The 11,431-nt window shown below is 36.0% G+C and overlaps 1 protein-coding gene across 5 annotated transcripts in view; it reads right to left on the bottom strand.

Annotated features, from left to right (window-relative positions):
• Positions 1-11,431, bottom strand: part of EXOC2 (exocyst complex component 2) — a 121,401-nt gene that overhangs the window by 93,453 nt on the left and 16,517 nt on the right. For all 5 annotated transcript variants that reach the window (XR_011902843.1, XR_011902844.1, XR_011902845.1 and 2 more), the window contains exons 3-4: positions 9,956-10,132; positions 7,871-7,997 (exon numbers count right to left, since the gene is read on the bottom strand). Coding sequence is in view for 2 of the 5 variants with exons in the window: in XM_072329228.1 (XP_072185329.1) it covers positions 7,871-7,997; positions 9,956-10,132 (304 nt within the window). In the remaining 3 variants the exon portion in view is untranslated. The remainder of the gene's footprint in view (positions 1-7,870; positions 7,998-9,955; positions 10,133-11,431) is intronic.

The raw sequence follows: 11,431 nt of genomic DNA, 5'->3' as shown, positions 1-11,431 counted from the left end.
TTACTACCAAAAAAAAACCCAGCAATTTAAATGAAGCAAATCTAAATGCAAGCATGGCAAAAAGTACAATTATACAGAAATAGAAGTTGTTTTCTCCAAGTTTCTATTCATATCTAAATGATCATTAGCATGTGCAGGTTCAAACAACCACATACATAATGACATAGTACAGAAGTCATTCATCAGTAACACCTGATTAGAACAAGGGTATGAAACAATACTTTTCCAGAATGAGAAGAATACATCAATTTAAAAGCAAGGAAAAGTGATGACAGATAAAAGAAGCAGAGAGATAGCGAAAACACTGTGAGAAACAAATACAGCATTTAACAACAAAGATCCCAACATTACTCTAAGCTCAATGAAAATAGTACAATAATGCAATATAAAAAAATAATAATTAGTAGAGAGATTCAAGATTACCAATGACCTTGAATTTCACAAATGCCTGTTAGGAGCAGAAAATGTTCCTTGAAAGATATTTGAAGGCAGTATCTTATTTTTCAAAGTATTCAAAAGTGCAGAAGAATTTACAGGACAGTATTTCACATATGAAGACACATGCCATCCATGTCCAACAATCCTATTATATTAAACGCATATATAATTGTGTCTTTCTGGTATGATTTTTTCATGCTAAAATTAAATCAAATCAAAGTAACAACAACAGAAAGCACTTCTGGTTACCTTGAATGAGACTACGAGCATTTTATAAACAACATATAAGTGCAGGGAACACAATACAGAACTATGGTTTCCTTCTTATTTTTCAGAACTTCAATATATTTCCTCAGAAGCCAACAGAAACAGATACAACACAGAAGGTATACACGCTCAACAAATATACCTTCAGTAAACACTACTATTGCTGCAAGATTCTAAGACATATGCATGACAATTTAAGCTTATGCATGAGTTATGTAATTCCTAGAAAAAACATAAACACACAGAGATAAAGACCAATTATTTAGCTAGGGATGTAATAAATTCCTGCAAATGAGTTTTGCCCACAGACTGTGTGACAGAAACAAAGTTTTTTTTCAGTTCAGTGTTTGACTGCATTGAAAAGTTATTGGGAGCTTTTTTCCAACAGATGTATTTGTGTAGAGCCATAAATTAGCAATGCGTTTATGGCCGCTTTTATCTGTGTGGACATTTTTTAGAGACAGTCACAACAGAGTAGAAACATGAACATGCATGTGTGTGGTAGGTTAACAATACATTATACTCTATGGTGTAGTACACTTATTTTTCATCATAAATTCTACAAGTGGTTTTTCCACTAATAGATACGGGTAGCTTGAACTGACTTGGTACAGCTGTCTTTGCAACAAGCTGCTCCCTAGAAAGTTCAATCTAAAAGTGACTGTATTTCTCAAACGTCAGGCCATATGGACCTAAAAAGAGGTTGACTAGACAGACACAAGTTTGTTTCATTAACTTCCATTAGTAAATTAAATAAATAAGTCCTTAGACATTGTTCTCATGAAAACTTGCTTAACATTCCCTTATAAACAAGCACATATGTGACTTGAGAAGTATTTCTGTTTTACTCATTTTGACATCATAGGCTGAGCATGAACTAGTAGGAAAAGTTGAGATCACGCTAGCACACAGTGAGATTGTCAATTCCCGTTCTGTTGAATTGCTAGTTCTAGAGAAGTCAACTCAGGAAACAACAGTTTTTAATCCTTCATCACTGATCAAAAAGCAGTCACCACAAAAGTAGCTGGGAACCAGAAAAGGAACCCAGAAAGAATTAAAGGAAAAGAAGTGTTAAGTTTGACATAGATTCTGCTGAAAGGGTAAAGTCAGAAATGCATAAAGGTAAACTGAATTTTTATACTTTCTGCTAGGCAGGCTATTTTACTTGCTGCAAAACCAGATCTTATACTAAAATTCTGGCTAATGTTTTAAAGAAGTCTTATTCATTCCTCAGAACTATCCGGCTGTAACTTAAAACACAAAGCAATTAAAGTTTTACATACTGTTTATGTTCATGAGATAACCATAATAAAAATAAATTTGGTTTCAAGCTGCTGTATACTTTCACATTCCTCAAACATTTTGACTACCTCTAGAACAGTCATGCAGTACTCTGATGGTCCTTGCTTCCACATAAAGGACACACATATCTGCTTTGGATTCAAAACTCATTGGGTACAATCAATTTCCTTTGGTTACATCTGCCCAGAAATACTCCATCATCCCAAACTTTGGTTCTGTATAGTCCTTAAAAATCTTACTACAGAACTTCCATACTTAAAGAACATTTAGATACTCCGGAGGCTTCAGATCAGCTTTGATCTCCATAGGTAAATCACATCCCTCAATCAATCACAATTTAGTATTGGAGAAAATTCTTGAGTCACAGGAAGAGAAAACAACAGATACAAAAAAACAGGGCTCTTGACTATGAATGCAACTTACTAAGTTGTGACTCCTATAAAGATTATTTTGCTTCCATAGTTTCAGTGTGTTTCTTAGCATACAACGTACACCAAAAGGCAGGTCCAAAAACAGGACACAATGACTAAAAGGTAACTTGAAACTCAATTCCACAGGAGTTTATAGGTCAAAAGGAGCAACTTCAAATAAACAGAGATTTTGAATAGCAACCAGTGTAAACAACTCAACCTAGAGCTACTCTACACTCCCTCTCTGTCTGGTACCAGTCTCCTAGAAGCATGCTTTGTACCAGCTGTGTTAATCCTGCATGCAAGAAGACCAGCATAAGGGACACTGGAGTAGACTAAACAAGACAAATCAAAAGGTATTAACAAAGATACCTCCAACAGCAAAGACATGGATGTGCTCTGACAATTATTCTCTGGTAGTGCTGGGTTTATCAGCAATACGACAACCATATCTGAGAAATGGCAGAATGTGGTAAAATTTATTAAGAGATCAATATGCAGATACCTAAAACTGATTATCAGCCTTACAAGTAGTAAACATTACTATTATTTTAACAACATAAAAACAGGACACACATTCTGCATCTGTCTCCTACAAGTTTCCTTGGGTGCCACTATGATAAGAGTTTCCACAAGTCTATCATACCCAAGAATGAAATTCCACACAAGTCATTTAAAAATAAACTCGTTACCACGGGCTCCACAAAGCCTCTTCCTATCTCATATTAGCAAGACGATGTTTACCATTAGGTGGCAGCGTAAGATCGTCTCTTCCCTTTGCCAGATGAACTGTTTTGGAAGCTGGCGTGGGAAGAGGGAAGCATCTGTATTGAGTGGGTGGATATAGAAGTATGTGGAATGTACTTAACATGTCAGCATTTGCTTTCATGTTCGAGATGTATCCACCATAATGACCTCTGCTACATGCAAAACAACAAACAATACTCAAAATTTTTCAAACTACTGCAGTTACTGCTTTGTAGAAAGGGGTCTAACAGCGTATGTAGAAGACGCAGGGAATCTCTCACATAATGAACTTACGTGAGGGGGTGAAAGTGTATGCGACACATCTGAGCAAGCAGTTCATTCACAAATCTTGGGCAAATTTAAGTTTTTCATCAACTGATTTTACTCAAGAGCTCTTTTGAAACGTGTCTGACATACTTTCTTCCCCAGAACTGTTCAAAATCCAGGACACAGCCTACCATTCTGTTCTTGTAACCATTCCAAAGGGCGAGAACCAGTCCAAGTACTGCAACATCACAGTTACTGTTAGTATTTTCATGCCAACTTTCCACACTTCTCAGATTGAGGTCAGTTCACCGAACACTCTTTCTCTTCCTGAAAGCTATTCAAGTCTCTTGTAAAGACTTCTGGCTACATCTCTGTAACACCACAGCCAGGAATAATCCTTGAGGCGGAGAGTGGCACGGACTTGCTTTGCACTTAAAGCCAGATGATGATAGAAAACTAAGGCTCTAAATCCTTATACCATCCAGAAAAGTAATAAACTAGAACTCAAATGTTCAACGTTTCAAATATCTGCTTTATAACGTGAAGGAAGTACTTGATAGCAAGGAAACAAAATCCACTAAGTGACAGCACTGTAACAAAACCACATTGAACTTGCAAAACAACCTTTAGAACTAAGCACGTCTGCATTAACAGTAAAATAATCTCAAAGGACATGTGATGTACCTCTTTCCAGACTGCCTTTTCTCTATCATCTGCTGATGACTGACAATCACTTTCTGCAAGGTTAACTAATCTCTCTACTTGAAGGCCACCGACTTCCTGCCATTTCTTCAGTGTGCTACTCTCTAGCTTATTCCTCATTTTCTCACGTTTATTCTCACTCCGTTTTTCTCCCTAGTCCTTCCTTTAAAATCCTGTGGTGTTTTTGTTTTTTTGCCGTATCTTTGTGGGGTTTTTTGTTTTTGTTTTCGTTATTATTATTATAAACTGCATTTGCACTACCAATGCACAGCACTCCTTTTCTTAGCAGCCATGAGGCTGCAAGGCACAGGATTTGAAATTTCACCAAATCAGACCAATATTAAATGTGTCAACTCCAAAATTCAAATACATCCTAATTCATACACATTAAAAATGGCTTAAAGAAGCTAAAAGTACTAACAAAGGAGAATGCTATGGAAGCTAGTCTCCTTGTACATACAATTCTTCTTAGGCTAATTTTAAAACATCCCAATATTTCAACTTTCTTTTTTATTTCTTTTTTTAAACATTTCTAATAATAAATCATTCCCTTGCCTAGTAATGGTTAATACCAATAGCCTGCTTATCTACTCCCTTTCTTAGTTTATAATTGCCCATTTCTCCACCACTGTGGAAAATCTCTCTACTCACCCATCCTTCAAGTACTTGAAAACATGTTTAACTAAACAATACAGTATTAAAGATTATTTTATAAAAGCAAAAATCATTTTGCTCCAATTTTTGAAGAAAATTATGAAAAATTTCCCGCTGGGGGAGGCATTTAAAATTCCACAGTAAACAATCCATCTATAGTCACAGCTTTAAACATCGTGCAGTCACCCACAGCACATGGGTAGCCCTGACATTCCATGTCTTTTACCATCTTTTTCTCCTCCCCATGACTTCTCCTTCTCAGTCCCTCCACACAACTACTTGCAATACATCCCTCAAACTGGTCATTTTCAACAGCAGTGCTTGCCATAATCTTCCTGTTTCACCTCCACTGAATGTGGAGGTCAGTAGACCAAGAACTTAAACTTGATGTTCTGCTTCCCCATTCTCCCCATGTCAAAAAAAAGTTTTCATTTCCTACCTGTTTTTCTGACTACTTTTTAATTTCTTTTTCACACAAAATGTGAGGTTTCATTAACATGCTTATCAATAATGCTTCCAGATAAATCCCTTAAAATAAGATATTATTAGTTTCCTACTTAACAACCATCAAACAAATGACTCCAAACTAACCCTAAATTGGTCCTGTTCATGTTTCTGAAAGACAATTCTTAACCTATCAAATTTACACTACCATGACTGTAAGAAGTATTAATTTTGGTTCCACATTTGAGTACCACATTAAACATTTTCTTAAAATGAGAACAAGCTAAAAGTAACTGCACCATAGCCAATGCATTTAATGAAAGAATTCTTGTGAGAAACACAAGAGGGCTGATGCAGCTGAACTGATTATCTTGACTTAAATCTCAGATAAATTTTGGAAAAGCTATTACAGGGTTCAACAAAGAATTAAAGCAGAGAAAAATAGCTTTAACGTCAGTCACAAACATTTCATACAATGTTTGAAAACACATGATACAGGCTTTAAGATTAAGCGCTTCAGTGAATAAGTAACCAGACACAGTTAATATATTGCCATTTAAAAGGAAACTTGCTACTGTCTGACTGATTAACAACTTAACGTTAAGTGATGCCAACAGAATAAATCAGATGGACTAAGGAACTACCTAATTTAAACAACAACAATAAAAAGCCAACAAATCAAATAGTGGAGAAGAAAACAGTGGAAAAGAAAACCTGAGAAAATCTACAGATAAAAGTTTTACTACAGGGCACGTTTCTTTTTCCATCAGTATTTGCTTCATCTGCTAACTTTATCACCGATGGTTTTTATTAACAACCAGTAAAAATATTAAGTAAAGAAAGATTTTGTCATCAGGACTCTGAAGACAAGCTTGTCAAGGAAGGTGCAAACAGGAATGCTGGTAATGTTAAAAGATATAGGTAACAGAAAGGGATCTGGGTCATCACTGCAGAATGAGCAGCCACGTCAGTAGCAAAAGTAGCAATTTAGCTAACAAGAGCCTCCTGGCTAGTTCACACTGTAACATATTAAAAAAATAATAATTGTTATTTTATATCCTGAATTTACAAAAAGGCAATGAAGGGTGCAGCAGACATGGGAAGTCTTCTGGAAGGATAACAGGGTCGGAAAACAAAACATGAAAGAAGTGTCTGTACGAAATTACACCAAGAGGCTGGTGAATAATGCTCGAAACAGAAAACAACATCAGCTTATTTTAAAAATATGACTTAGTATTTTCAAAAGAAAAATACCTATTTTAAGTAGGAAGGAAATGAGCAACCAGAGTCTGGAAGCTGACGACAGATCCACTAGGAATCCCGTACAAATTTCATGAACAAAAGTAATAAAAAAAACCAAAATTTTCAACAAAACAAAGTAACAGTGGACACAGAGGCTACTCTCCTTTGTGATGTCCTCAAATTAAGACTGGATATCTTCTGAGAAAACAGTAAAATAAACACAAAATAAACACATTGAACTCATACAGAAATAAGTGAAGTTTAAAATATAGAGATGGTAAGACTTTGGACCAAACATTCATACATTTACACGTATTTCAGAACCACTACAAGTCCCATCATGTTTTGTCAGAAGGACTCAAATCTGTAACTAATAGGGTTTCAAAAGAGCAGTAATTCAGGTAGTATACAAGACTGGAGACAGCTGAGTTCTGTTACTAATAATATAATAGAAGACGTTGTCTATTGCGTTAAATACTCAGAGAAACTGAATAAAATTCCAAACAACTATTAAGAGATACTGACAAACCTCAGATATCAGAAACCATACCAGGAATTTCTAATTACAGAAGCATACAATTACATTACCCCACCACTGTGGAAGAGGAATTATTCTGAAATCGTTAGCATTCTCCACCGTCTGAGAAAATGGATCAATGAAATTGCACAAGCACTCATCATAAATAGACTATTTAGAAGAAGAGACTCCAGAGTCTAATTTTAAATTGCATTTATTTTTGGTAGATTTGCTATCTTGATCAAGATAAATACTAACTCTGTTGACATTTCTAGGAGTTGGTCAGGTTTGGAGCTCTACCAGCATCTCTTTTAAAACTCTATCGTCCTGTTTATCAATTATCAGAACGTTTCTATTTCAGAAAAGGAGTCAAACTCCACCATACTCATGAGCAAAAGTAAAAAACTCTGCGGGTTGGAAAGCAGTATTAATAACTCAATAAAATAAACTAGTTGATGTGGTATAATAAATCACATTTTACTGTACAATTTTTAGCAACAGAAAGCAATCTAAACATTCTTAAAAGCCCCATTAAACTCAGATGCTCAGATGCTCCAGTAAGCATTCCATAACCACAATGTATAAATCCAAAGCTTACGTTATTTACCAGTGTTCAAAATATAAGCATCAGTGGAGTTCAATACATCAGGCTTTTAGATCTACAGTTTTTTATCTACAGATCTAATTAATGATCCAAAAAAGGATTGTGAAGCAGGAGAGACCGTAAACCAAGAACTCTTCTGAGTTCCAAATACTATGCCATCTGCTAGTGCACATGTATTTTTAAATCTTTTCCTGCCCCGTAAACTACTAAAACTTTCCTGAAGACATATATAGAGAGAAACACTAAAAAAGTGGATTAAAGGCATTTGGTACTCACTTGTCTATCTCAATACCAAGTGGATTAGCTGGACGTAGGGACAAAGGGGGAATCCCTTTGTTTCTATCAGTGCGCATGTCGTAATAGTTCATTTCATCCACCCAGACAGCAGACTGATCCAAGATACCTAGAGAAAACAAAGCACAAATCCTTAAAAAAACAAGGACTGTCAAGCACTATCGAATTCTAACATACTGAACTAATTTGAAAGATCCTGATAAATATAAAATAGATGCCTAGGTAATATGTTGGAAGTTGCATTGCAAAACAACCTGGATACAATTAAGCTGAATTGTTTTATTTTAGCTGTTAAAAAGGTATTAATAATAGCTGGGCCTCAAACATTACCTCTGAGAGAATGTACAGGTCCATATAAATGAAGAGCATTTTCCTAAAAATGATGCCCACCACCAAAAATTTCACCATTAATATCTGCTCTTATTACACCTTTCTAGTGGCCAGCTCCTAGTTCAGCTTAAAAGAAATGATCAGTCATCAATAAGGTGCTCCGAAATAAACTTTTCTAAAGGTTATTAAGGCTGGATTGTTGGATTACAGATACAGTTCCTAGACTGCTTGGTAGCATAACTTTAATGGTTAAACATCACAAGAAAAATAATACTTGAGACCTTGGAGGGTGGTTTGAATTACAAATCAGAAATGACACTAAAGATTCATCTTTTTTCTTTTCAAGACCAACTGTCAGCTCAGAATTTAGATGTGTTTATAATTTGAATTTACAAAAATGGCTCTGAAAGTAATGCCTCCTATTCTATGATGCTGGCCCACAACATCAGAGTCAGATGCTAATGGCATGGCAGCAGAGCATGAACCTTCTCACCAAAATTCCATTATATTTTGTTGTAGTCTGACAAATGGCAGCAGAGGGGCAGTCCAACAGAATGGAAGTGCGTATGAAACAATGGTGCGCCAATGAATTCCAACAGATGGTAAAAATGGCACCCGCTGACATTCATCAACGCTTGCTGAATGTTTATCAAGACTGTACAGTGGATGAGAGCAAAGAAAAGCCTGGGCAGTGAGTTTCAGAAGAAGCAACAGCCATGTTCCAGGTGGCCATGTACTGCTGTCATACCAAGAAATGAAGAGTACCTTGATTAACTCAGCTGCACAAATTGGCAGATTATGACCAGGGAACTCTGTACAGAAGCAAGCACTGTCTTCAATGTCTTGGAAACAATGGTGACAACACTGGAATATTATAAATATTTCTGTATTTCCTGTCACCCAGGCAAATGATCAACTCAGACCATTACATCACAATGCTGACTAAGATAAAAGGCTCAAACTTCAGAGTAAGGTCAAAGAAGACAGTCTTTCTCTTACAACACAATAATACCAAGCTCCATACCAGTTTGAAGACCACATTGGAGCACACTACCAATGCTGGCTGGACTGTCCTACCACACCCACCATATAGCCCAGACTTGGCACCTTCTTTTGGTGCTTTGTTCAGGTCACTGAATGATGGACTACACTGGCAACATCTTCCTAGCAGTGACTCTGTCATAGCAGCTGTAAAATAGAGAGTCAACTATGCTGGTGCAGAGTTGGCTAGCACAGCATGGAGACTCTTGTTCATCACTATGCAAAAAAACATAGGTATGGTGGTGACTACGTTGAAAAACAGTGTTTTGTAGCTGGAAATTTGCTCTATCAAATAGTGCTATTGTATTTTTTGTATCTGTTGTGGTTTCTGTGGAAATAAACGGAGTATTATTTTCAGAGCAACCTATGTATCTAGTAAATTATAAAGTAGCATGAATAATTACTGGATCTGTTATGAATTTCCTGAAAATTTTACAAATGTAGTGCTTCTAGATAACAAATAAAAAGGGACACTTTTCATTAGTCCTCAAGGATTTTATTGGGATACTGAGGAAGGACTGATTTCACAAATATCATGAATTCATTCCTGCATTTTTACGTTTTAATGCTTTTTCTGGACAACCGAGGATTGTCTTGATGTGGACCCTTTTTAAACATACAATTTATTTATACAGGCATTCAATTATATTTTTGTCTAGCAAACAAAACAGATGAGAGTTTGAACAAGAGAAGTACCTATTTTTTCCGGTTTCAGCAGCTTGAAGGAAACAGTTGAAGTTCCTCTACCTCCAGATTTTGTAGTGACAATAATGTCTCCTTTGTCATTTTTAGCCTGTCCGACTCGACACACAATTTTACTAGCAGACATCCATTCAGCAGTGAGCAGACAGTTATGCCCACATATTGTTAAACCTAGAAGGGAGGAAAAAAAAAACCCAAACAAATTACAAAATTCAACCTATTATGAATAAAAATATCTTCTGAAATTCTGTAAGGCAAAAATGTTTATGATGCTTCATGTATTTTAGACACACACATAAGGATCCTTCTCCAGTGCCTTACATGCACCTACAGTTTAAGAGTTGTGAATACATCTTTCAGATATTCCCCATAAGACTTCAGTCCTAGTGTCTTAGTGCCACATGAGACTGTGCTAACTTAAAGCTTATTTTAATCTCTTCCATCAGTTACGAAGCTACTGCAACTCAATAATATCCTCTATCAGCAAGACACTAAAGAAATGCTGTCCAGCAGTGCACAATATAATACTGTAGAAAGTTTGCTCTGTGTGACTTGGCCCAGCAAAAAACAAAAAACAACTGCTAAATATTCACACACAAAAAAAAACAACCCACAAAACCAACAATGTTCATTCAAGTTTATTTAATGACACTTTGGCAGAAACAGAAGAGGATACTGGTTTTATAAGAAAAAAAATGCTCCTTGACAATTATTCTGTCCTCATTTCTTCTGTACAAAAATCTATGATTCTGCTGAATAGACTGCTGTTGTTGCATGAATATCAAAGAACAGTCATCTGACATTCATTTTCTCCTCTATACTTTCTCATAATTGAAGTAAAAATGATTCTTTCTGAAAGAAAAAAAATACATTTTGTCCACAAAACTCTCTCACAAAGATTAGGGCATATTAAGGTAAGTCAAGCTTAAGTGTCAATGTTTAATTTTGTTAGTGTTTAGCATTTAATAACAGTCTTAACAATTAAGAGTCAATGTACACTTTAATATGAGTTCAGGTTTCGTGGGGCTTCATATCTCATGCGGTCAGACAAATCAGACCAATTGATAAACCAATCCCATCAGTTGGTCAGACCAGGACTCTGGATCATGTAATAGATGGAGTTTTTTCCTCAGATCTTCAACAAGCTTCACATGTCCAACTTGACCTTCCTTATCCTGAAGAAGTAGGAAGCTCTTAAGATCTAGAATAGCGATACTAACAGGTCCCTAATAGACTTACTTTGTAGAACGACTTCATTACTGTCTTCTTAAATAACACCCTTACCATACATCTAAAATGACAAGACCATACTAGCATGCTGGCTGTACTAGAATATGTTAGTTAGGCATAGCAGTTCTTTCCCTGTTGGCTTGGCTTCTGTTTTGAATTTCTAGAAAGCTATGACCAATTTAACAAATACTTTCAGACAGAAAAGGATCAGCGTATGTGGCTCAGTACCAAAGCTTCACA

This window comes from Excalfactoria chinensis, chromosome 2, assembly GCF_039878825.1.
Source record: "Excalfactoria chinensis isolate bCotChi1 chromosome 2, bCotChi1.hap2, whole genome shotgun sequence".
Taxonomy (NCBI): Eukaryota; Metazoa; Chordata; class Aves; order Galliformes; family Phasianidae; genus Excalfactoria; species Excalfactoria chinensis.
This window is presented reverse-complemented; position numbering and strand designations above follow the sequence as displayed.